Source organism: Habropoda laboriosa, unplaced genomic scaffold (genome assembly GCF_001263275.1).
Source record: "Habropoda laboriosa isolate 0110345459 unplaced genomic scaffold, ASM126327v1 scaffold295, whole genome shotgun sequence".
NCBI lineage: Eukaryota > Metazoa > Arthropoda > Insecta > Hymenoptera > Apidae > Habropoda > Habropoda laboriosa.
The window spans coordinates 497,290-523,794 of NW_017100429.1; the positions used below are offsets into that span (position 1 = coordinate 497,290).

Consider the following 26,505-nt stretch of genomic DNA (forward strand, 5'->3'; position numbering starts at 1 on the left):
GATATGTCTCCACAGGACCTGAATATTCAACAAAACCATCAACAGTGTCTTGCAACATTTAATTTTTAATTCTAGTCTACCTCGTGCAGCTATTGCCACAAATTTGATAAACCTGGCTGCCAGGACAGTGGATTCTGCACTCTTCCACGTTTAGACGCCACAGAAGCTTTATCCCAGCAGCTGCACAATCTTTGGCATAGGCTGCTAATGTAGGACAGAGACAGGACTCGACTTCAACTTTACAGGAGCACATATCATACAAACAGTCCTTGTAGAAAGTATCTGGATCCACGTGCCAGTGACAGCCTAAGAAAGGAGCACCATAAGTATCCTTAAATTGGAAAACTTCATTGTGTTGAGGCCTCTGAACACTTACCTGCAAAAATATCACTGAGTAAGTAAGAGCAATACTGCTTTGCGCTGGCTCGTTTCTGTGGATCCAGGTCACAGGGATGATCTGACTCCTTCTCTGGTATATTGGCGCAAAATTCGTCGCACTTCCACTTGTTCGCAAAAGAAACAGCTGTGTTTTCGGTATCCCCCTCTGGTGTGATGAAGTCATCCTTCTGGTTTTCAGTGAACGTGCCACAAAGGCCCATAGTTTTGCCTGAATACCACGGTACAAGGTCAAAGGTTGATAGCATTGTATTGAATTAACAAACTGAAGACTATAGATATGAGTTAACCATGGAATTCAGGAGGAGCGTTGATGTACACGCGGGAGATCCCATCCCACCATATGTCCAAGCCATTTGGTAATTGAACGATCAAGAATATACTGCTTGCAATGCGTATTCTGATATCATTGACCACCATAGGGAACACTGTCAAATCGTCCCCATTGATCAGTACCTGTCTGTGCTGTTTCAGCTTCACAGAATCATCCTTATAATTAATCGTCACAGTTTTGGTGCAAGATGGTGCGTCAGAAGGGACTAGACCCATGTTCTACAAGAAAAATGACATTTTCCTTATTCTGTGGATTGTGCATGCCAACAATATTATCAACGGACCTCTGATATGGCACCAGAACAGGGGACGTTTTCACCCTCAATGCTGTAATCATCTCCCTTCATCATGTAGTATTTACACTTTCCCATGAAATCATAGTGCTTTCCATCGAACGTACAGTAATGAGGATCACCAATCACAGCACACCTGGCACTGCATTTTGCCTGAGTGCATATCCACTTTCCTGAGGAGCATGTGCAGGTGTTGCAGTCTTTTTGCACACTCTTGCCAGGCTGGAATAGCTTTCCACGTAATCTGCAAGGGCACTCGCTGGGATACACGCATCTGCCTTCGTGAGCGACTGTTCCTTCCGGGCAGAAGCAACCCTCTTCGCAGTTCTTTACATCAATCTTCTTCTCTACCCCTGTCCAGCAGGATGACTCTGTTCTTGGACCACATGGCATGTACACGCGCCCACCGGTGCACATCATCGCTGCGATATCAAGAAGAAAATATCAGAATACATTTTTCATGAACAGTTTGTACAAAGGAATTTGAAAGGTTGGAGTGTATGATAACTTACGACAGGTATCATTGTTCCTCCATCCAGACAGGGATGCTACTTTCTTGTGAGCACACTGTCTGACGTAAACGTTCATGGTGTTACAGGCACATGTCCTTCTGTCGCTGTCCGGACAAGCACAGTAGTCCAGTAGACAGGCCTGTTGCATTTCAGAGACATCGATCGTGCTGGTGCAAGCCTTGAATCTGTGGTCAGAGAGCAGTTCTGTGCAAAAATCTATGGCATCTCTGGTGATCATTGAGTTGGACTCGCAAGAGTGACCGATGGCTGGATACTCGTCACATGTTTCTGAAGAAACGGAAAAAAAAGAATTAGACCTTGACAGTTAACGGTGTACATTTCTAGCTGTACAACAGACGAACGATATACCTCCAATGTTCTCTACTCGCCAGGAAGTTGCAAACGCTGCAACACTTTTAGTATGATCCCCGTTCTTGCTAATCAAATCATCCCCCTTGTCTCCATTCATGTTACCACAGAGGCCAACCGTTCTGTTCCACATATTTTCAAGGGCTTCTATCTGCAGCATGAGAGCTCCGTCCCATTTCAATTGAACACCCAAAGAGTCCAAGGTTACCACAATAAAATGAGCAGACATCTCGACCCTCAACGCAGAGAGCTGCACAGGTATTGGCAACAGCTTCTTTGGGGTTCGAAACTCTGGCACGCCGTCCTCGTTTTGCAGTAAAATGTACTCCTTGTCCTGGACGAAGATCCTGATGATCTCGAAGCAATCCTGGCTACTACAAGTTGGACTGTTCTCAGTTGTCACGGTGAACAGCCTGTTCTGTGCCTCTTGGACCAAAATGTAGGCACACTGGCTATTAAAGCTGAAGATTTTGTCGTCGAACGTCTTGTAATGTGTCCCACCCCAGGTGTAACAGGTCTCTGGAATAGGTCGCCTCTCGTGGATCAGCAGCAAGTTGTCCTCCAAGGGACTAAACACCACCTGGCATCGAATGAAATGTCGTTAATTGACATAAATGTGTTCTATCCTCAGGTTTAACAATAGGTATCTTGAAAAATATTACTGTGTTTGAAGTCATGTTGCCCTCGTGGTTGTTATAAGCTCCAGTGACATCGTAACTGCCTTGTATCAGCGGGGACTGGTTCGTATAGGAGTTGTAGATGTCCTGATAGCTCCAAGTGTGATTGGTTTCCTTCACGTAGGAGTTGTACGTAGCACCCACAGAGACCACGTTTCTATTATCACTGTACTTGCACTGAGGAATAGGCTGAGGCAAGAAGACACCAGTTGCATAGCTGCAAACGTACTCGACGGCTGGAGGAAATTCGAATTCCACTCCAGAAGGGCAGTTTAAGGTGCAGGAGTATGTGTTGTCAACGCTTGAGCAGAAGTAGCCTCCGTTGAATCCCATTTTGTCTCCGTTGCAGACGTCAGCAGCTGCATCGGTATTAATTTATCGATTAATTCAACGAAATCGACGTTGGTGTATTTAAACTAAATCAATTATGTTTACAGTATTGGCACTGTGGTCCCCTGTAGTCCTGTGGACATTGACAGATGTTCGATGGAAGACAATTACCCCCATTTTGGCATGGTGGATCACACACAGCTGCGAGGAAAAGGAACACGTGTAATTTTTATACATATTTATGTATATTCAATTTGGTAGATTAACATACGTTCGCAGTTAGGAATAGAGACCCAATCTTGCCTGGTGGGCTCCCAGTTTCCATTCTTGCAGATGAGATTAGTGACAGAGGAACCATCTGGAAACGTGAAGTTCTTCAAACAAGACACTGTGCACGACCTGATGAAAGAATGTAGAAGCAATCAGTAATCAAGCAGACTGGAATTTAACCTAAGAAAACATACTTTGAATTACACAGCTTATGAGCATTAAGCACTGGAGCAATATAATTCAGGCAAGGCTTGTCCTCAAACTGACACTGCGGTCCAGAAAAGTTCTCAGGACAGTCACACTGATGTGGTGCTGTACATACTCCATTGTTCAAACATTCTGGCATGCAAATCGCTAAAAATATACAAATACATTTACTCTATAATTCTTGTGACAAAGCGATTAGAGAGTTTGAAGCGAGTCGTACGTTCACAATGAGGCACAGTATGCCAGTCTGTGCCAGAAATCTGCCATTCTTTGTCGTTACACGCAATGGCCAACTGTTTCACTCCGTTTGGGAACTTGTAGCCACGATTACAGGTCGCGATGCATCCGCTATAAAGAAAACATTTGTAGATTTAATAGAATGAATTGAAGATGCTGCTAATGAAAGAATTACCTGTCTATCGAGCATCTGATATCACCGTTTATCGGCTTATTCGGTTGGCTGCTGCAACCACCTGGAAAGAGAACGGGTCTTCTTCCGCCCTTGCCTTTCTTCACGCCCTCGTTACTTGATTTTGAGTAGTCGTTCAATGGAATAGTGGTACTGAGATAATTGAAGTATTGTGTAATATAAACATGTTGGCCAGAAGAACAAGAGATAACGCTGTAACACTTACTCTGCGACATCGTAGCGTTGAAGAGGATCATCTCCGGCAATTAATGGACCCACAACAGCAACGATTATGGCAACGTTGAAGATTACACTCTGCAGCATCATGCTGAAGCATTTACTCTTATGACATGCTCGTTAATAAGATGTGGAACGTTATTGGAAAAGCTATTCTCACCGAATATGCGAATCAATGTAATTTTTCTTTTATATAGCCACGTCTAAAGGAAGCGGATAACCGATAACGGAAGTTTAGCTTGATAAGTGGGATTCGACGAAACAAAATATGGGTCATTAGTGAGATTGAAATTCAGCTAAATGAAAGATCATTTCTTTAAAAAATGTTTATTCAAGTTATAGAACTAGATAATTTACATGATCATTGTTGCATGAAAATATTTATTATACAAGGATATACGTTTAATAAGTTTGTATGTTTATGTGTCTATATACAATAACGAGCATATATAAACAAGGAAACAATTTTATCAATATATAACACGTTGTTCCGATATTGCGGTTGAGATTTCTCTCTTTCGCTTTGTACATGTTAAAAGTATAATTCTTAAGCTCTACAGTCACGCAAGCTTTTGATAACTAACTCTGTTTAAGCGTTAATAAAAAAGAAAAAGTGCGAAACTTAAAATAAGAGTATATTTGGGGAGCAGCTAAATAGGAAAACAGATTTACTTGTCGAAAATATTTTATTTTATAATATAAACGACATATCTACTATATTAACTAATATTTCGTTAGGCAACCCTTTCTTCGTGACCTCAGCATAGCGACGAGGCATAGAATCAGAAAAATCGAATGCAGCTATGCGAAATATTGTTCCAATCATATTCAATTATTGTGTATAAATCGTTTAAATTTGCAGTTTTTTTTTTTTTGTTTTTAAATATGTCCACGCCATTCCAAGCATGATCTCTCGGATTTAAGTCCGGTAACTGTGCTGATCAACATGTAACAGTAACATTATGTTCCTTCAAAAATCGTTTCGCTTTTCGGGATGTATGCTTTGGGTCATTATTAGCCTGAAATATTCAGTTATCCGGTAAATTTTCTTTAATGAAAGGAATTCAATGTTTATCTAGTATATCTACATAGGGATGCTAGCCCATAGTACCATTAATGCAGCAAATTGAACCAGGACCGTTTATAGTCATACCAGCCGAAATCATTACAAAGCCGCCTCTTCTTTTAAGGATCGATTTCAAAAATTTTGGGTCAAATTCTTCCGTTATTCTACGTCTTACGTAACTTCTCTCCATCTGATCCTAAGAAAACGAACTTGGACTCATCAGTAAAAATGACTTTAGTCCGTTGTTCTCTTATCCAGAGAAGATGCTCTTTGGCAAAAGTTAGTCTTGTCTTACAACTCTTTTTTTTTTTTTTTTGCTTATGAAAGGTATTTTACGTACGACGCAAAAAACACTAATATGAACACTAATTTGAGTGTCCATTCGTGTGGAAATTTCACGGTGAATATTAACTGCAGTCCAAAATTTGTCCACTTTTGTAAGACGGTTATCGTTCTATCAAATCGTTTTTTGTGGTTTTTTATTGCACATTTTGCTACTCACACTTCCATTGACTTGCATACGTATGCTTTAATGCTCAGAAATTTCACGAAGCGTCAATTTTTAATCCCGAAGGCGGAGAATCTCTAGACAATGTGTGATTGTAATATGTTATCCACGACCCATTTCTGTATGTAAAAAGTGATATTCTAAACATTTTACAACTACTACGTTTATCCGTACTTTATAATCAAATAAACTTACTGAAATATTTTTTGAAAATGAAGAATTAAATTTCCCCTATTCAGCTGCTTGCCAAAAATGTTACCACTAAAAAAAATCAAGCTTTATCAACAGTTTGTAAATAAAGGATCACGAAATATGACGACACTAGATTATAGCTTAGAGTATAAGTAACTGAAAGTCACATTGGGAAAAGAGAACACAGAAACACGAATCTATGTTGTGTTATATATTAACAAAATTGTTTGCCTATTTATATGCTTGTCACCGTACATATTATCAGGTACTGTAATTCTCAACTTATAACTAAAGGCTGTCCCTAGAAATACCTTGATGTTACACATTTTCACTATTCAGAAACAGATCACATTCAAAGCGTATCATTTCACATTATTCTTGACACATTTTTGAAGCTGCGTCATGATTCAGTTATCACGGCTATTAAAAGCGTTAATAAGTGCCTAATTAGTCAGATAAGGCAACGATGGTGTAACAAGGGAAACAGTTATCAGAAACGACACCCCTTCACATTAGTCGTATCAACGATACATATTAGTACTAAAAGAGTGTCATGTATATAAAATCTAGAGGTCCTAATAAATATTTAGTCACTCATAAAAGGTCTTTAAACAATTCAAATAACGATTATTAATCTATGTCAGACGTACAGGTAACATTATATTAATATAATTGTTGCGCTTCGGTAAAAAATGTTACGCAATTTTTTGAGCTATATACTGTGCAGAGCTGGTAAGTTGGCAGTCGGGACAGCACAGGGGCAAGGGGAGTATGCCGTTTGCTCTACCTTTGATGCTCACCGTCATGCGATGAATTACCAGATGTGACCGTTTCGGCCAATAATAAAAATGTGTGTGATCTTACTGTATGAATATATCCGCTACACCGATGAGACCCGCATTCCTTCCGTCTGCCAACTTAACAGCTCTGCACAGTACAATTATGCTTGTCAGATTAGTAGCACCTTTCGATTCTAAAATGTATAAAATTTATAAAAAGAAAAGCTAGTCTTTAGCCCTGTAAATCTTGTTGATTAATTGCTCTGGCTCCGGGTATTTCGCGTGCCATATCTCATAATAAACTTCACTGCTGATATTGTTTAAATGTGTAATGTTGAACTCCTCTTTCAGTGCAATTTTCCACACCTAAAAACGATAAAATTCAATTAATTCCTAGTTCATTTTTATCGCAATACATGCATGTACATACATCTTCATCAGGTACAGAGGTAGCTGCTTTTCTACTTCCAAAAGCAGCCTCAGTATTCAGAACTTGCAAATGGTATAATAAATAGTTCAATATATGCATTTTTTCAGAATCACCAATGTTAAAGGTAACAGTAGAGAAGGAACAGCATTCAGTGTCCTTTATGGGGTATAATGCACGAGTCCAATAAACACCTGCTTTAACTACACCCCATAACAATGAGTGCAAAGGGTAACCATGAAATGTACCCCTCAAGTACTGATCCCTGGTATCAGAAGGATAAATCCCCATAGAAGCCAAATGTTTGGCTGGAAATAATTTAAAAAACCAACTTGATTATAATTGAGTAGATTACAAACCTCAAAAAGTAGATAAAAAGTTTACCAAGATAATAATCTTCCTGCTTCCAATACTTCCCACCAGTCACACACTTCTCTGAGTTATCAAACATTTTAATTAGCTTTCTAAGAACTCCCATACTAATCACATATCCTGCATCTGCTACATTGTAAGGCTGTCCCCACATAATGGTAGCATGACCTAGATAATGGTCCTGGAAGTGATTCAGTGGGGCAAGCATGTAGCGCAAATTCTCAGGAATGACTAATGTGTCATCCTTCACAAATATAAGCCACTCAGAGGCTCCATTGTTCCTCCAAATATAGTTAAAGGATTCACACAACAGCTGCCATGAAGATACTATTTTTATTTGGAAATTAATGATAGGTGCTTCGGAGTCTTTCTCCTGACCAAAAAAATAAATCTTGTTACACCGTTTTCCCCAAGTGTTTTGGATAGATCTGGCCAGTTTGATTTTCTTTACAAAGACTACACAGGTAATGTGAACTTTTGACGTCAACCAATTTGCTTCCAATTCCTCCTCACTATCAGGCCCATAAAGATAAGAGTCCATACCAATGTTATTCAATTCCATCTTCTGAATTTCCAGCCATTTATTATATGATACATTTTCTGTTTTGTTCATTGAATCATTCCAAGTTTGGAAGGTAGTCTTTTTATTAGTGTCAGACATGAACCATTTGAAAAGGACGTTTCTGCTGGAGGAGTGGAAGTTTGGCAAAGGTGTTGTGCAAATATTATTAAATACATAATTCTGAGCAAAAAAGAAGACCAATGCAAAAAGAAAACCAATTCCAAATCCAATCAGAAAAACGGACCACAACTTGAAACGATGAAGATACATCTTATGGCATTGATCTAGTATAGTGTATGCCTATTATAAAGCTTTCCCCCGGATATGGTCGGTTTATGATCTAATAACATTAATTGGCGCTCGTTAAACCTGTATATGCTCAATTACATTAACTCATTTCAGGTTTCTGAGACTTATATCGTATGTCTTTTACGTCTGAAAAAATTAGCGAGAAAAATATTAGAATACATCGTTATAAAAATTCGATTACTTACAGGAATTTTATTGATTTTGATATTTTCTTAATTTTTTCTAAATTTTTCTTGTCAAAACTCGCATAAAAATGGAAGAATTAATAAAATGGGTCAACAGGTGGTATTATATTTCGGACATAACCAAACTGATATAATTGTACGATTTATACGATTATATGAATTTATATTTTATGCTATTAAATCATTAAAGACTCGATATATTAAATAGCTTTTATATCTAATCAAAATAACTTTGTATATACCCACCTTATCTTTGGTTATACACATTCATGCAATGAAATAAGTTTAAAAAATATTTGGTCGATAAAGAAACGGTAAAATAAGTCTTTTTTTTTCGAGTTTTAAAGAAGTATCACCTTTATTTATTATTACAGAGAAAAATTAAGCCTTGTCTTTACAATATAGAATTATAAAACGTAGTTTTACATCTAGAAGATACCTTAATGTAATGTACATGCTTAATATCTATCTTTAGCTTTCTGTCAACCAGGTACTGAGTGAAAATGCAAGTAATGTATGCAATAGAAGAATTTATATGATATGCATAAGAATATTATTCACAACAAAAAGCTTGAGAAGTACATAGAGATCTGTTTTCAAAATTTTCCCGACATAGAATCTTACATCGCTAGTTTTGATATTCCGTTATAAATATCATAAAGTTTATAAATAGAAACTTTCTGGAACTTTAGGAATTATAATGTAAATTGTAAAGTTAATTAAATAAAAATCTTGGTTCCTATTGAGCCAGGTCTCTAGAAACTGACTTTACCACGAATCTTAAAGAAACCTAGTCCATTTCTATTGTGTACCAAGGCACCTACACCGAAATAATTTTCTATAATAATAAGTCCACTTTTTACGCTACATTCCCATGGCAGCAGATTATTAATCGATGACTGTAAACCCTCGACGTTAAACTTTGCCTTCTCTACTTCTGACCCTATGAAAAATGACACCTTCTTGGTAATGGATTATTTATTTATTATTTTATAGAAATTAAGCAAAATTACCTTTATACCAAAATAGTGGATGACTAGCATAAGTAAGCCATGGGATATCTTTTGCAAATGGATTCCACTTCTTGGTCAGTGGCAATGGATTGCCCTTGTTCCACATCAGCCTTATCCCAGACATATGCCTTTTCCTGAAAAATCAACTTTAATTAACAATAAAAAAGCTATCAGGTTTTGAGCCATCAAATATCAATCAAAGATTAATATGCATAAAACGAGGTAGTAAAGTGTAAGTAAATATCCATTAAAGCAACAGACTACAAGCATAAATGTATGTTTGTACAATTAAATGAACATTAACTTATGCACATAAATAAATATATTGTGCAAATTCTACTCTATTCAAAGAAAAATTATTTTAGGATAGCTACATGAATTTAACACACAAAAATATCGATAGTGTTAACATAAAATAATTTAAAAGGTGCAGAGCTTACAGAGCTCTCTGCTCTATGTAAGAATTTAGTGTACCTAGGTTCAAACTGTGCAAGGCCTGTACAAGAGGTAAGAGAAGACCACTCTTGACGAACTGCACAATGAATTATCGATGACATACCTTCTGCCAATCCACTCAATCGTCTAGAAATATTATCCATAAATTTATAAAGATATATCCTAATTGTGATCAACTTTTCCACCTGTAATTTCCACCATAATACCATGATACTTACGGTGCTAGAGATGAAGATGGGTAAACCAATTCACCAGAGACTAGTGTGTCTACTTGTGATAGTGGTATTCGATTGTATTCCAATATCTTCAAGGAGATGAAATCATACTTTATTGAATAAATAGCTTTATTTGTAAGTATTACCAGTCTTTCTTTCTCAACATCCCATAGACTTATCCTACAAAGATATTCTAACATTAATATAACAAACAGATAAAATTTACACATGTTAAAAATTGATTTTATACTCTGTCAGAAGCCAGCTTCCAACAATGTCCTTCTCCTCCTCATTGATCAGATTGTCTTCACAGTCTTTCAGTGCCTTATCCACAACTTCATTTCTATCAGAAAAAAACGAGTGAATATCTATGTGCTTGAAGGGAACATTAGAAACTTCCTTTGTTAATGGAACTTGGTTCGAAAGGTGTTCTTCATTTTCTCTGTTCTTCTGGGCAGTGTCCACTGCTTGTTAACATTGAAAAAAAAAGAGAACATTATTAAAACAATCTTTGCTGGGTAATTGTATATAATAGTATAATTAACATTAAACATAGTGCCTTGAATTGTTTAGTTCATTACCATCAAAGATTTCTAGTGCAGCCGTTTCAAAATTTACCGCTGGACATTCATCAAGATACTCGTCCATTGTAATAGGTTACGGTTCTCCTGTCTGAACTAGAAGTTTCTCTATTTGTCTTCGTTGTTCAAAGTGCCAGCTCCGAATAATTTCTAGATTACGTCAGGGCTAATATTTTTCCTAAATCAACGATCCCTGTTACATTAACAAGACGTGGCTAATCGATAAATTTCCTGTGAACAGTTTGACATTTCAGGTGATCATGCAAGACACCATGTTTGTCACTGATAACGTTATCTATAGATTGGAAGAGGCTTTCGAAAGAAAATTTTCTGATTCTATAGCAGGATAGTACCGTCTATACTTGGAGATCAAAAATTATCAAGCTTTCAAACATGTGTAAAAATAATCTACTTTATATGGAGAAACACAATACAGAATTATCGAACAAAAATAGAAGGATTTCTTTATTACATTACGTTAACAGCGTGAAAATCTCCAGATGTAACAAATCTAGATAATCGTTGTATACAATCCATTATTATACACCGCTAAACATGTAGATCTTTACTCGTTTAGTATTACCATAAATATATGTATATATACGCAAGTTGTACAAAGCATCAGCCGTATAAAAATTGTAGCTGATTCTTGGATCTTACAATATCTGTACAATTTCGTTTGTTTTCTCTTTACACACGTAATATTAGAAGAAGAATGTACAGTTATTAATACTTTGATTAGTGGCATATGTTAGAGACACCTTTATACAATGAACGCCATAAAAAAAAATATATATATATGTATGTATACAGTTGGTGGTCACAAACGAAAAAATAGTCTGCAAGATATCAAACTCGTTAATGTAGAAAATAAATACCTTATCCTATCATAAAAACTTTGGTTTTTGTTATATCTTTCTTTCATTTTAAGTAGATTACCCCAAGAGATAGATACTGTGTGTGTTTGTGTGTGTGTGTGTGTGTGTACGCGTACATTTACGTGTGCTAACTGTGCGAAAACCAAAATTTCTTTTTTCCCCATGTATCTTTACAATAATATTGTCTGATACTCTCATCGCGTTTAAATTTCTCCCGTTCTGCATTACGGACTCAGTCTTATCGCGTCAACTTAGTTTTTAAGCGTAGTAAGGCATCGTTATGTGTGCACTGTTGAAAAAAGAGAAAAGAAGAAGGAAAACAAGAAATATACAAAGAGAAACCGGGAAAACTGACTAGCATAGAAATATAAGAGTAGAAAATATCCGTTGTTAGATTTGTTACGACTACTTGTAGTACTGCACGTCGTCCAGCATGTTGTCACACGATGATAAGGTCAAGCTACGCTCCTCGTGCATCCCTTTAGCATAATTAATTTGTTGCGACACCTATAACGATAATACAAGTGTCATTTTGAGATTAAGTTTAGAAATAACCTAGCTCTACCACATCTCTTCTCTTTTATAGCATATTCAAATGTATTCTAAGTTAATACTAACTCGTTTGGCCACTTCCTCGTTGTCACAGCGAACCTTAGGTCTTCTCAGAATCTCAGGACCATCTACATTCACAGATGCCGACGAGTCTGATCTAGATATTAATTCTATGTAATACAAAGTAACACCGTTACTCTCTAATTTCTGCATAGGTTGGCAATATAGTAGGTCTGCCAGGTTGACTTCAGTTACTACTCCTTTGGTACCGCCAGAAATCACACGAACCCTTTCGTTTGAGACAAGCACTCTCAGATTCTCCGTTCCACTACGCAGACACTCATACGCCACAAATAATTCTGAGTAATTGTGTTCATTTATGATATAGAGAAACTCTTGACCTTCAGCTTGTTGACGATTGTAAGGTGGTAATAATCCAGCAGAACCACTAGCTACACGAGGAGATCTGTCACGTTTGGGTATTGTACGGTGAGCACTGAGGATATAGTAAGAAAATATTGTTAGCATTATTATTTCATAGAAATGATCGAGTACAATACAAAAGCCATAATACCTTCTACTAGTCTCTCTCACAGCAGTGGCAGTCTCTGTGGCAAGGTCTAGCACGCCTACTACAGGCTTGGTGATGGTTCCAACCACTCCTTTGCCAAAACCAGCGAAAAAACCCTGAAATTATTTATCAGTTGTATATAATCAGCTTTATTATTAATGGATATGATAAACGCACTGGGAAGCCTTCATTTGTGGCCCCATCATAAGTCTGCTTGAAGATGCTGGTCACTCCTCCAAGCAATCCAAAGCCAAAGCCCTTCAGTCCAGCTACCAAATGATCGCTGCTGCCTGTAGTGTTGGCTCGAATTCTTTGTCTAGCTTCCTCATGTCTTTCATCCATTATGACTCTTCCTAATCCATCAGATAAAGACTCTGTTACCTTGGCAGCAGAGTTAGATATACCGTGTGTGACGTTTTTCACCAGTGTCTTCACACTTCCTTCGTAGATCAAGCCTGACACACCCTCGGTGACGTCGTTCACAAAGCCCAGAGGGTTGCCTAGGAAGTCCACGGAGCCGAGTATCACTGCAGCCTGCCATTTTAATTCCTGAAGCAAAAATACGTCAAATTTTTTAATTTGAAACATAAAATGAACGTATAAATGAAATAATTTTATAATCTCACATCTTTGTAATGTTTTATGACAGAATGTACTAGGAATTGAGTACTCTCGAATGGATGTTTCTTAATAAACGGTTCCAATTCAATGGTAGCGTCTTCGAACTTGATTAAAGTTAATCCTAATTGTCTTTTAATGGCTTGAAGATGGCGTGGCAGTTTCGTCGTAGTGAGCACGCTTAATTTCACCTGAAAAAAGAAAATAATACATTATACAGAGTAATTCATTTAATATCGCAATAAATTGTACTAACCTGACTAGGGACAATTTTTAAGGCGCCAAAGTAATATCTCTTAGCGTGAGCAGCAGACACTTCAGAAATAAACCTTTGTGCCTTGAAATCATTCTCATCCACTGGTATCTCTAACCCTGATCTTCCTGCTCCCACAAAGGCAGCCAATTTCAAAATCAATTTTTCCTCCAAATGTATGCATAGAGGCTTGATGCTCACTATCACATGCTTGTATATCTCTGCATTCTGATTCTTGGACTTCAACTTCTCAGCGACCAGGTGTATCGCTGGCCTATGCTCACTTTCAACTCTGGTCGGTCTGGTTACATACAGAACAGAGGTGCACTGTGCTTCAAACAGCTGATTGTCGATCTGTATGTCTTCTACACTTAAGTCTAAAGTAGTGTTGGCAGGAGTTTGAACAAGTTCCAAGGAGATACCAGCCAGACGAGCAAACAGCAACTCCTCAACTGGCCTTCGAGAGACTATCGACAACCCTAGGCCAGCAGACAAATTAACTTTCAGCTCCAATTCTCTAGCATTGATCTTCTCCGCATTGTTGTTTATTTGAGTTGGTCGATGGCTGACCGCAATGTGCGACCAATCGCGCTCTTCCAACAGAGCGAATGTTTTTTTCTGCAAACAAACATCAACAAATGATGCACTGCTATTTTCAATGGATTCATCCAGTGTACATACCTTTTCTTTGATGTCCAGCACTTGGAGGACCCTTGTTGGTCCATCGGTGGTCACTGTGACAGACAGAAACCCCGATCCTGGTCTCAGCTTCTGTCTTCCCACGCGTTGCTCTATTGGAGGAGGATGTGTATGTGTCTGAGGACCCAACACTGCTTCGCACCCTAAAAAAACGAATGCAAAAAGTGTACATGATGACCGAGTTCATTGAGCGGCTGTAATAAAGAACTTCAGGTTAAGATATGCACTGTTCCATAAATCAGTACATGTTGTATCTTGACCTGAGCCTCTGAGAACATTCATAGTGCTAATGAAATAAAAAAACAAGCAGATATGAAGTATGTAATTGACAGCATTTTAATGTACTCCGAATCTATACGTACACATTCGCCAACGGGCGACTCTGCTGCCTGCAACATTGTTATTATGAATTTAAGCTTCATGGGTCAGGGTGATAAAATAAGATATACACGGAGTAAATAATTGGAAGTTTCATGTCGATTCAACGTAAAAGGGAATCTTTAAATTTGACTGAAATGTTTGTTCTTTGAAGAATGAAATGCAGCAAATTATAGACATGTGGAAGCTTTGCTAAATAAAATAAAACTGGTATGATAATGAATGGAAGAGACAATACAGCTAGAAGTAGCAGTTGCTATTGCATGTTGAACTCTGAATGTAAAAGTGATAAAACTAATCAATAAAAATAGGCCTAGCTAAAAGACAGCAGGCTCAACAGGTGCCAAACCTTCGTGTAATCCCATGAAACCGTCTTTCGATTGCACACACATGTTCTTGTGGACGCAACACAAACGTCCATCGTCCGTAAATCGCCAGGTTTGAGTGGATCTCCTTCTTGGATCAGGTTTCCTCAACGCCAGGACACAGTAGGTGAAAGGTTGAGGCGCTGTGCCTGCTATATCCAGAACCAACACTGTTTCTGGAGTTTTCGAATGCTTATCTCTAGGTGGACTGGATCCTATTCATTAAAAAAATTGTTTAAAAATAATGTATCGGTCAACGAGGCTAATTTCATACCTTCGTGTTGCAGCTGACCATCTCCAGTCATTCTCCATAATTGGGATCGGGCGCCATATTGCTTTCTTCGTAAAGCAACCCAGCCACCAGGTCCTGCTTCTAAAACTAATCTCTGCGTTTCAACATCTAGGGGGTCCATACCACCCTCTCCAGTCCCTAAATCGCAGTCAGTTTTGAAAGTACCTAATTTCAACAGTTACAAAAGTCATGATAATTACTTCATAAAGGAAATGTATTGATATTATGCATGAATTACCTGTGAAAGCAATGTAAATGAAGTTCTCGTAAGTCAAAACCCTTCCTTCTCCAAGTATGTTCAAGTCATATGTTGCTGTAACACCTCCAGGTGCAGTTAAAATTAAAGCGGCTGATTCTATGGATTCATCAAGTGCATATGGCACAGAGGAGTGTGGTCTGACTGTCCACTGCAGGTTGTCATGCACGATTACCTACAAAAATACTCTTGAAAATAATTTCTAATTAATTCAATCAGGTGGTTTAGCGAACAAGTGGTGAGGGTACAAGAAGCGTATTCAGTACTGAACTTCTTGAGTAGTCACCTGATTGACTACCACGGGAACCTCTGAAAAATTGTCCACTCTTATGGGAGGAGGCATAGTGTCCGCATCGGTGAACACTATAAAATACGTGCTCTCCTGCAGGACCACGTCGACTCGAAGAAAGTACATCCTTCCTGTTGTGTCTCTTATGTTAATTGTCAAAGAATAATTATCGTCCAGCTTGATGCCACCTGACCACATGCAGTCCTTCACATTCATCATGCGAACGCATAATAACAGATCTTTGTCGAGACGTGGCCAGTGAAAAGGCATGTGACAATCTGGCATGATTTTGATGTAGGTTGCTTGAGCATCTGGATGACTCTAAGAAAAGAAAACCAAAGTAACGCAATAATTGTCGATGTAAGTAAACATTACATTGTCACTTACAATTGTCGTAGTAAAACATTTTTGAGACAATTCCAGGGTAAAACTGGATTTGTTGTGCAACTGATATCTAGGAGATAGCGTAACTACAGTTGTAGCCCTGTACTTTCCTCTGGCTGTCCTAGTGGCTACGCTAATCAGATATACTATATCGGGTCTACCATCGCGTAGAGATATTCTGAGACGGTGCACCTGTATTCCAGGCTGCAAATGGAAATGCTGAGACCACTGGGGTATTCCCTGCGGGTGTACAGAAGTACCAACTCTCACTGACAAAGTTCTACTAGCTTCTTCATCACTGAAGGAGAACAGCAAAGGTTCTATCATTCTGGCTTTCTCGTGCTCCTCGAATTGCCCGGCTGCCTCGATTCCAACTCCTTCTTGTCTGAACACCAAAGGCAAACCTGTCTTGTTTATGATCCAGTAAGGTGCAGTAATGTTGATCTGTATCGCAGAACCCTTCTCTATATTGACAGCTGCATGTAGGTACAGTATTCTACCTGAGTAGTCTGTTAATCTAAGTCTAGCAGTGAAAGAGTTATTTATGTTTGGTGGTAGTAGTACCTATGGTAAAATAAGTAATATTAATATTGGTAAAATTATAACAAAAAAGGAAGTGGAAAATTTTTTCACCATTCCAGATCCAGGGTAACCATCCAACTGTACAGTAATTTCCAGTTGTTCCTCAATATTCACAGAGTGCACATCTGCACTACCACCTGGTGGAATTCGGCTATTCTCAATTCCAATTTTGAACAATAGTTCATGAGGCAATAAATTGGTCAGGGTGAGGGGTGCCATTATGGTTATGGTATGTGCTGGCAGCATTTGACTAATATCCGGTGGATAATTGTCCCTCATCACTGCTACTGACATTCTACAAAACAAAATATTTTAGAAGTACACAACGAAATTATTAATTTGCCTCTTCGGTGTTAAAGCGTACCTAAATATATTATTATGGTTGGCTCTACAGGTGATACGGTTTTCTATAACCTCCAACGGTTTTTTCACTACAGTCCAATCTATCGTCTCCGTACAATACTGATACAAATTGTTCAAATTGATGGGTTTTAAACACATCTGCACGCCTGTGTGCGTCAAGGGTACCGATACAGTGGATTGGGCAGGTACTTGAAGAATTCTGTCGCTAACGGACAATGTTAGAGGCAGATCTAGAAGTAGACGACGTGATAACATCGATCACATAAATAAGAATTACATGAAACTCATATAAGCAACCTACATCCAAACTGACTCAAAGATTTCTCCATTTTGATCTCCACAGTGTGCTTTAGCTTGTTGGATATTTGTAAAGCTGACCTAATGGTCACTAATTTTCTAGCTGATCCCTCCAGCTCGACAGCAAACACTATTCTAGCCTTTGGTGTTAGCATCTGAAACTGAGAGCAACCATATATAAAGTGAACAAATCTAAAATAAGATATACACACCAATGCTGTGTCTGTTTGTGCACCAGTGATATCTGCATTCGCGTGTCTGAAGTATATCCCGACACGATCCACTGTGACTGGGTCTATCGGTCTCCATCCATCTACCAGCACTGTGATCTGGTGTCTCCTGACTGTATGTGTAGCATGATGCCTCAGTTTTCCTCTTCCCTCGAAAGTAAATGGTACAGTGTCACCTGGAGTGACTTCTAGCCATGTATCATCTTTCTGAAAAGTATTTGCGGCCTTAAAATTGTGCCCTACATTCTTAGTGTCATCTGCAGTGGCAATAATAGTTTTGAACCACAATTTGCAACCAGTTTCGTTTCTCAGAGCAAAAGGAATGAAGGGCATCCGGCGCCTGTACGCTTGTCCACTGCTCGCCTTGCTCACAGCCACCTCTTTACTGGAGATCAGGTAAAAATCCTGCATCCAATTGTTTTTGACCAGTTCTATTAGTTCTATCAGTGTGGAGGTAATATTCACATCTACAGAGTCCTGAGAATCAATGGACATCTGCATTCTTTTTGCATTTAGGGAATTGGTCAATGCCTGCTCCCATTGGACAGTGGCTCTCCAAGGTTCAATGAATGGCTCCCAGCCACTGAGAACTCTATTGTAATAATCAATGCTGAAAGTGGCTGACACAATACCAGGTCCCATGCACTCCTGTCTTAAGTTTAGATCCAATAGAGAAATCTCTAATAGTGGTACATCAGCATCTCTGCAATCATCTATAATGCATATCCTTGCACAGGATGTTTGCAAGTCAATAGTGTGAAAAACAGATTCATTATTCACTCCAGTGTCTGAACTAGGCACTGCATTTTGTGTCAGCCAGAGAGCTGCTTCATCCAATTGTCCATTACAGAGATCCAAAGCTGCTCTGCAGTCAGTATCAGAGAATCCTAGGACTGTTAGCTTTTGCACCTGTTTCTCAGTGGGTGTCAAGGCTTCACTTGAACGTTGTTTGGCTACCAGAGTCTGTTTGGGCAGAGAACTGAGCATTCTGGAGAACATGGTCACATCATGGTAGCTTAATCTAACACACAATGGCTGCAGCTGTATCTCCAAACATTTATCTTGGGTCAAATCCAAGCTGGCTCCAACTGGATCTATTATGGACAAGGCAGTCTCCTCTTCTAGCCCAAGAATACAAGAGAAGAGTTCACAATGAGATAGATTGCAGGAAAGTAGTTTCTCTCCTTCCTGAGGAGCAGATCTGTATGAAAGCACAGTGGTGCTTTTCAAGATGACAGCATTTGTATCACGAACTGATGTATCTTCCACAATAACCAACTCAGAGTCAGTGATGTTGATTTTTAACTCAAGTGGAATTGTAGATGAGACATTATTCTCATTTTCTTGATTACTTTCTGTGGTAATCTGTGAGGTTCCAAGAATAGGCTCTGGTTCCACGGAATTCAGCATCAGAAAATCCCTCACAGCCTCCCACCAATCTAAAATAGCAGTCAAACGCATACTGTGCACTAAAATTGTTGTTGCCGCGTTTGCCTTGCGTCTTCTGTGATGCACCTCGGCCTGGACACGATTTTCGTTTTTCGAATTCCTCAAAGGCTGCAGAATACTGGTAAAAACATTAGACTGTTTATTAGCTGGCTCATCTTGGAATCTCATATCGGTGATCAGTATTTCTTGAGACACTAGGTCTATATCCTGGGACCCATCGCTCAACGAATCCAGTGTGAGCCTGGATTTGATGAAATTAACACAAGCTAAGGCTGCAATGTTATGATTGGGATGTAGTTTTACAGTTACATTCACTAGTTCCAGGGTTATGCAGGATTTCTTCCAGATCTTCTCCTTGTTGGCCATGCTGACTATAGAATATTCAACTGTCTGATTCAGGTCCTGCATGAACTGACGCAGGTCATCTAAGTTTTCTCCAATGTTGTAAGAGAGCAGTCCCCGAATCAACATGTATTGAGCTGGATCTAAAGCACAATCCATTGTGGATAATGTTCCATGAATACTCAAGTCTGGAATCTCTCTGCTGATATAGGTGTCCAAGTTCCTTTCAATGCGTAGTTTTAAATGACACATCTCAGTAAGCAATGATGAACCAAGTCTTTTTATGTGAAAACCTCCAACTAGAGTGTCTATATCATTGTCCTGGTCGTCGCATTTCACCCTTTTAGCTGCATAGACGTCCATGTTGACCAGTTCCAGGAACATTATGTCCAACATGCATTTCTCATTTATCTCAGAAGCTGCAAACCTATTGTGCGCTGTAAGTTCTCCCAAATCTAGGAGTATCAATTCGTCTGATCTAGAGCTCACTGGCAAAAGTATCACAGGTGCACCTGCTTGTAATTGCAAAGACAACCTCATGCTCCTCTTATTGGTGTCGATTATCGCTCCAACTCCAGCTCTCAGATTGGCCATGATGGTCCACAGCTGGGAAAAATGGCCAAAGAAAGCTTGAAGCTCTGCTACAAACCTCTGGGTATGTACATAATGAACTGCTGACATCTCTAATATTAACTGAGCATCATATGGTCGTTCCTCAGAGTCTATGTAACTGGAATACTGAACATTCAAAGCTTTTCTTCCAGATGAAAGGAATCTTTCTCTGTAAAATCTGCCATGAGGTGTCAGATCCAGTAGAGACATGGATCCTAAAGATCCTGACACCTTTGTCTTTCCATTCACTTTCAGAATGTGCATATTAGCATTGGATACATTGGCCTTTGCAATTTCCCTTTCAGACTGTATCAGCACCAATGTCAAAGATCTAACTTCTATCTCTGTTTCTGCTCTCAGAGGTAAATTATCTGCTTTATCCACCTGATCTGTGGAATCAATTGAGGCTTGATGCATGGTAACCTTGGGTTTGGTACCTGATGGACCAGCAAAACCAAAGAAATCAAAGACCACCATCCAGGACTCCACACTGATCACCAGATCCAAACAATTGAAATCCACAGAGACGATCTTCTGATGAAACTGGTCCTTTGCTGGCTGATCATGGTCCGGTTCTGTTATTGTAATGCTCAGTAGCACCAGATTCTCTTCACTCGTCGATGCACCAGGAGATGGAGGTGGAGTGTTAGGTGTGTTTGCTAGTGAAACTGGTTTTCTATGCCAGTGGGATGGAAATATACCATATAGAGTACCAGTTTCCAATCGGTCAGGCAAACTTCCTCTTCCAAATTCACTTCTGACCTGTTGAATGAATGCAAAGTCTGGACAAGACTTGGAAACTCCAGCAAGAAGCTTGGCACGACTTGGCGCTGAGGACTGCATCATGCAACGGTGTCTGGAGCCAATGGGACACAGAAGATCCTCCATGAGGAGGGACCGTACAGCTACTTGAATGGTGGACTCGTTTTTCTGTAGTTTCTCGTACTTTGCGACAAAATCCCGCATTGATAGTTCAACCAATGGCTGTTCCAGAGGCCCTTGCTTCAACTCTACACTTAGAGTGGGCAGTTCAAAAAGGACCTTGATGGACAGATCGAGTTTGTCAGAATAATTTGGTACTTTGTTCATAACTTGGGAGTTCTGAACAACTGAAACGGATACTGGCATAGAGAAGAGCCTGTTTATCGTGTCTAATAACTGTTCATATTGTCCCCGAGATAAAGAGACTTTTAATGGCGTCATGACGACACCATGGACTTGGACAATGGGGTTGCTGGAGAACTCGTTGTCGAGAAAAAAACTAGGACTTTGTGCTAACATATTCTCTTTCTCGACCACCACTTTCAGCATAGTGTCGTGCAAGATTGGCTTTCCTGACTCCTTACAGCAGTAGATATCATCAGCTCTGAGAGGCAAATTACTGTGAACTTGGCTGACATTGGCAGAAATTTCCAAAGAGTACAGATTCATGTCTCTGACTTCCAGGGTCACTTTGTGCTTTGCCATGGAGCCAGGATGAGGCTCGTGTTGCAGGGACATGGTACCAAGATGCGCCACAAATACCTGCCTACTGTGAGAAGAACGAGGAATCACCAAAACAGGGCTGTCTAGGAGAACGTCCAGCTTCAAGGACAAGCTTCCTGAGCTCTCAAGATCTACAGAGAGACTCGGCAACCGTCTACGAGGAGGTATGGACCAATCCTCAGCATTTACCAGGCCTATGGCCATGTCAGTAGCAGCTGCACTGATCTGACGTGCTAGATTACTCAGATACTGCTTGAACTCGTCAGCACAGGAGCGTAACTCTGACAGTAAATGTGGTGCATGGGTGTACCATACACTACCTATGCGTATGGTCAAATCGATTAAGGTCTCCATTCCATCCTGTGAGCAAACCTTGGTACACCTATTGGCTGAGAACCTTAGTGCTTCTGGCTGATCAGACAAACCTGTAAAATGCTCCAGTGGATGCTGAGGAGGATCAGCTATAGGGTCCCTGCCAACACTGACTATTCTTTGATGTGTTTTACCAGTAGACGTCTGATCCAGAACCTGTAGGCCTCCAAGAGAACCAGAGATGGAAGCATTCACTGCAAGGGTTGCCTGTATCCTGGCATCACACATTGTAGCTGTAGCTATTTTCTGACCCACCAGATGGTTATCCTGCATTACTGCTCTTAGAAGCAAAACATTTAATCTGTGGAAATCGAAAGTAATTTCTGTCCTGGTGGACACCTTTAGCTCTACAGTTTGACTGGAAAACGACTCCTGTCTCTCTATGTGGCCTGGTCTCCTCTTGCGTGATGGAAAAATTCTCCTGAAGAAACCCATCAATTCCACTATTGTCTCTTGATTGGCAATAATGTCCAAATTGTTGAACTGGATGTTGGCCACTCTGAGAATCTCCAGTGTGTCGCACACTAGTGTCAGCTCGATTACAATCAGAGCTTCCGAGTCCATTTTTTCCAATTCTATCAGAGAATTATTCCTGGGCGACTGTGGATTTTTCGCTTTACTGGCTAGATTGGATAGAGCATTGGTCAAAGCTACTGGAGAGGTCAATCTCCTTGGAATATTAGGATCTGGAGAGCCGGGAGATACAGGAGAAACGGGAGATGTTGGCTCTGAATCCCTCAAGCTGCCAGAAATGCTGTCCATTCCTACATGTTTGTGACTAGCCACCAATAGCTCAAAATCAGGCCCAAATTCTTGAAGAGCATCGACTAAAAGTAAGCCATGGACGGACAGAGAGACGTTCATGTCCGCTGTCCTCTTGCTGAAGGCTGCACGAACACCTGAAACTTGTAATTCTGCCACGCTTCGACCTCTAGACTGAAGCTCGAAGGTCATTTGATCTATGATGAACTGAACCATCACAGCGTGGCTCAAGGATTTATCCAGATTCTCCTCTTTCTTGGGACTCTCTGGTTCTACATTAACCACGTCAATCTGAGCGATTCCAGTAGATTTGGAGAAACTAGAAAGCAAACTGTACATCAATCTGATAGCCTCCACTTTCTGCTCGTTCACGTGGACCACTAGCCTTGGTAGGTTTCCAGAAACAGTCACGGATGGCAAATTCGGATCAGATGAGGCAAAAACTCGTCGTTCTACTTGCAAAGATATGTTGAATCGCTCCAAAACGTGCAAGCTGGACATTCCTCTGGTTCGTACATGTTTCCAATTGTCCTTCACCTTGCCCACTAGAATCTGTAGGTCCACCAGATCGATAGAATAGCGATCATAGAGCTTCTGATGCAGTGCTGTCTCAGATATGGTCTGAAAGTCCTGTACGGAGCCATTTTCTTGACTACCAGGCGGTGTCGAGCAAGGTGTTTCAAACCTCTCGTCTTCGTCATCGCTATTGACATCTTCCTCAGGGGAGCCTGGTCTCATGACGACCCCGTTTGTCTGTACGCTGTTCGACAGATGAAGCTTTCCAAAGTCAACAACTACTACAGCAGCATTGGACTCTGTGAAATTCTCCACAAGAAGGATCTGCGGCGCGGATATATTGAACTGCAGATCCCACGAGGAACGGTACACCAGATCTCCGTCTAGAATCTGTTCCCAATTCTTGATGAGTTGCCTTCTAGTCTTACGCTTCATAGCTTGCAGTCTCTGGTTAGACGATGACCTGTGTGGCTTACACATGAAATCTATGAGCCAGTGTATTACTGCTGGGTTGTACACTATATCCAAAGACTTGGAATTCACATGCAACGAGTGATCGGCATTCGAGTGTAGTGGCCTCTTTTCGTAGGCCATCTCGAACAGATGTTGAGGTAATTGACTGGTTAGTTTTTCAGTAGAGCTGCGTACTCTAGTGTTTATTGTTGGTATCACTTGAGGCTGTACTAGAATAGGAAAAGTCGAGTTCTCTGTGAGGTAGTCGTGCAGATACAAGGCCCCTAAGCTGATGGAGAATTTGTGAGAGCCAGACCTTGGTCTAGAATCGTAACTCAAGTTTACACGTTCGAATTGCAACTCGATCACTGCTTTCGCGTTCTCGTCATTGTTTTTTGTTGTGCATAGAGAGAAGGCGCCTTTCGACAACGTGAAATTGAACTGTCCAAACACTGTGTCGCGACGTAGCAACGTGTCATCGTCCATAGTGTCTGCTAAGACATCCAAGAGTTCTCCATCGAACGTGGAAGAGCTAGTCTGAATATTTGTGCTCGAAGTTTTAGAGTACCACCCCCACCACTGTGGAAACCACTGTTCTAACATTCCCCTGGGTTGAGGTACATTCACGTTGGAATTCTGAACCAATTTTGGCGGTTTGACCCTGTACATTGCTATTTCTCTTAATTCTCGAAGCTCATCGTAGCTCCTTTCCTGTTCCACCTTCTCTTTCAGCTGTTTCATATCAGTAGGTAAGATACTAGTTGGTGTTCCTATAAATTGGTACTGATTAATATCCATAAGTAAAGAAAGAACAGGCTTTCAATAATTGTCTATCAAATACCTAGCATTTTAGTGTAACTCTCCACATACAGAATATTTTCTTTGCCCCTTCGGAGAATGTCCTCCCAAGTGGGCCTTGTTTTCAGGGTCTCTCTACCGAGATGGCACCGTGCTGCGTATTTCCACCATTCCTTTGGTGCTGCAGATACACTAACTGTTGGACGGCAGCGTCTCTGTTGCTTACAGCGATCTATATCTTTCAGGCCTTTTATGCATTTGACTATTTGATCATATTGTACCTAAAAAAAATAATGTTTGTAGCATATTAGACTAAAATATTTTAGAAAGAAAATTAAACTTACATCTGTGAGACATAATGGAACATCATCTAGCAAGAGATCTGCTATGATTCTGGGTTTATTTATAGACCTTAATGGTCGTTCAGACCTATTTCTCTTAATATGAGCCCTTGCATTAACTGGTGACAGAATGTGATTCTTTATTATATTCTTTGGCTCGCTCATGGCAATCTAACAAACAAAAAAATCAGTATTATCAACAGTATTATCGATTCATTTTTTCTGATACTTTAATTAGATAGTTCAAATAGAAAAATAAATATATACAGCTAAATCACCGAGATTGAGGGTACCAAAAAACTCGTCTGGCTTCAAGTGATTCCAATAAATTGAAAGCCTGTCAAGTTCTATAAGCTTGAAAGAAGCATCTGTAAGGTTCCAGGAAGTGGAACCTGGTATCCAACTAGCATCACAACTTTGAGCAGTTAGAGCTCCTATAGTAACCCCAAGTACAATGCCAGTACCTGTTGACATTATTTACCAACCTTATTACTAATAACACAACTTCTTCTCCCCTCATTCAATTAAATAAAAAAACTCTTTTACCATCTGGTAATGTTACACCATCTTCGTATCTTATGTGAACATCTTTAATGTTTAGTTGTAAGTTTTCAATGATATTTGTGACTAAGGAGGTGCCATAGTTCACCCAAGAACTGTAGCTGGTAGCATAGTAACCAGGATCTGTCTCTGTGTCTGTTCTCCATCTTGCTTCCAAGGAATCCAATTTGCTCAACTTATATTCCAGAATTGCCTGCTCCTCTGCCTCATTATCAAACTATAAACACAGTTATCTCTAAATACACAGAACCACAAATATCACAAAAGAACTAATCTTTATACCTCATTCAAACTGATTGGGCCAGCTACCAGATAAAGCTGTTCTATTACTATAACCCATGAGGCAGTTCTTATTTGACGAACAGGCACTTGTAGCCTAACTTTGCCAATGAATCCTGCTTTTATTTCCACTGGTAAACCAATGTGACGCAATGCCTCTTTCTTCAATGGCAAATTTTCCAATTCAACTTCCCCTGATAAAGAATATTATCTTTTAAACACTACACAGTGAACAATGACATATTATCCAATACATTCTGAGTATTCAAATGAAAAGATAACAATACCATGTAACAGTAAATGTTGTCAATAAAGTATTCTAATAAAAATCCATTCATAAAATCACATGAACCTGACTAGGGAGGGGAAACATAACCTTACCCGATAATAAAGCGATACTCAATTGATCAGTGTTCAAATTCTCCACGTATTTTCCAAGGTAATTGTTTAGCACCCAGGCTACAAGTCCTTCCAACATTTTGGAGAATTTAAATGTTCCTTAATAGCTACAAGAACGAAAGTATATACAGAAGCAGGCATAAGTAACCCGTGTTGAGGTTATGTTCGCCGAGTTTCATTCAAACTTTCGAAAGTTAAGAATTAACAGCATTTATGAATCGTATTATTAACGAGGCGCAGCTCTTCTCGAGCGAATGTAGCATATTTCATGTCCAATTACTACCTCGTTCGTTGCGAGAACCTCCGGATCTCTTGTCAAAGGTACTATAAGTCATATTAAACAACACTCATTGATCGCGAACACCGACAGGCCGTGCATCGAACTCTTTCGATATCTTCATCGCAAATAGAATTTTGAAACTTCTGATTAA

At 39.6% G+C, this 26,505-nt stretch overlaps 4 protein-coding genes across 4 annotated transcripts in view; all 4 read right to left on the minus strand.

The window, feature by feature from the left end:
- LOC108575640 (hemocytin) overlaps positions 1 to 4,072 on the minus strand; it is a 14,226-nt gene extending 10,154 nt beyond the window's left edge. The window contains exons 1-13 of the mRNA XM_017938480.1: positions 3,800 to 4,072; positions 3,608 to 3,735; positions 3,375 to 3,534; positions 3,182 to 3,309; positions 3,016 to 3,111; positions 2,566 to 2,939; positions 1,904 to 2,483; positions 1,535 to 1,822; positions 1,014 to 1,444; positions 687 to 948; positions 377 to 607; positions 81 to 306; positions 3 to 18 (exon numbers count right to left, since the gene is read on the minus strand). Coding sequence (XP_017793969.1) covers positions 3 to 18; positions 81 to 306; positions 377 to 607; positions 687 to 948; positions 1,014 to 1,444; positions 1,535 to 1,822; positions 1,904 to 2,483; positions 2,566 to 2,939; positions 3,016 to 3,111; positions 3,182 to 3,309; positions 3,375 to 3,534; positions 3,608 to 3,735; positions 3,800 to 4,053 — 3,174 coding nt within the window. The 5' untranslated portion in view covers positions 4,054 to 4,072. The remainder of the gene's footprint in view (positions 1 to 2; positions 19 to 80; positions 307 to 376; positions 608 to 686; positions 949 to 1,013; positions 1,445 to 1,534; positions 1,823 to 1,903; positions 2,484 to 2,565; positions 2,940 to 3,015; positions 3,112 to 3,181; positions 3,310 to 3,374; positions 3,535 to 3,607; positions 3,736 to 3,799) is intronic.
- Positions 4,073 to 6,100: 2,028 nt separating this feature from the next.
- LOC108575705 (glycoprotein-N-acetylgalactosamine 3-beta-galactosyltransferase 1) lies at positions 6,101 to 8,256 on the minus strand. Its single transcript, XM_017938584.1, has 3 exons — positions 7,390 to 8,256; positions 7,009 to 7,313; positions 6,101 to 6,944 (listed from the first exon to the last, which is right to left on the minus strand). Exons 1-3 carry the CDS (start codon positions 8,207 to 8,209, stop codon positions 6,804 to 6,806), a joined length of 1,266 nt encoding a protein of 421 aa, XP_017794073.1. The 5' UTR covers positions 8,210 to 8,256; the 3' UTR covers positions 6,101 to 6,803.
- A 918-nt stretch (positions 8,257 to 9,174) lies between these two features.
- LOC108575723 (tumor protein p63-regulated gene 1-like protein) lies at positions 9,175 to 10,971 on the minus strand. The gene is made up of 6 exons (XM_017938603.1): positions 10,699 to 10,971; positions 10,368 to 10,581; positions 10,121 to 10,297; positions 9,921 to 10,028; positions 9,447 to 9,580; positions 9,175 to 9,376 (listed from the first exon to the last, which is right to left on the minus strand). The coding sequence occupies exons 1-6, from the start codon at positions 10,763 to 10,765 to the stop codon at positions 9,189 to 9,191; spliced, it is 888 nt and encodes a 295-aa protein (XP_017794092.1). The 5' UTR covers positions 10,766 to 10,971; the 3' UTR covers positions 9,175 to 9,188.
- A 688-nt stretch (positions 10,972 to 11,659) lies between these two features.
- On the minus strand, positions 11,660 to 26,247 carry LOC108575738 (vacuolar protein sorting-associated protein 13D). Its single transcript, XM_017938626.1, has 23 exons — positions 26,057 to 26,247; positions 25,679 to 25,869; positions 25,382 to 25,613; positions 25,103 to 25,299; positions 24,839 to 25,006; positions 24,538 to 24,775; positions 17,688 to 24,466; positions 17,480 to 17,636; positions 17,180 to 17,408; positions 16,867 to 17,110; positions 16,237 to 16,797; positions 15,847 to 16,170; positions 15,543 to 15,735; positions 15,287 to 15,469; positions 14,997 to 15,227; positions 14,632 to 14,658; positions 14,252 to 14,412; positions 13,574 to 14,188; positions 13,326 to 13,508; positions 12,877 to 13,248; positions 12,703 to 12,815; positions 12,195 to 12,624; positions 11,660 to 12,083 (listed from the first exon to the last, which is right to left on the minus strand). Exons 1-23 carry the CDS (start codon positions 26,151 to 26,153, stop codon positions 11,982 to 11,984), a joined length of 12,027 nt encoding a protein of 4,008 aa, XP_017794115.1. The 5' UTR covers positions 26,154 to 26,247; the 3' UTR covers positions 11,660 to 11,981.
- Between the last annotated feature and the right edge of the window lie 258 nt (positions 26,248 to 26,505).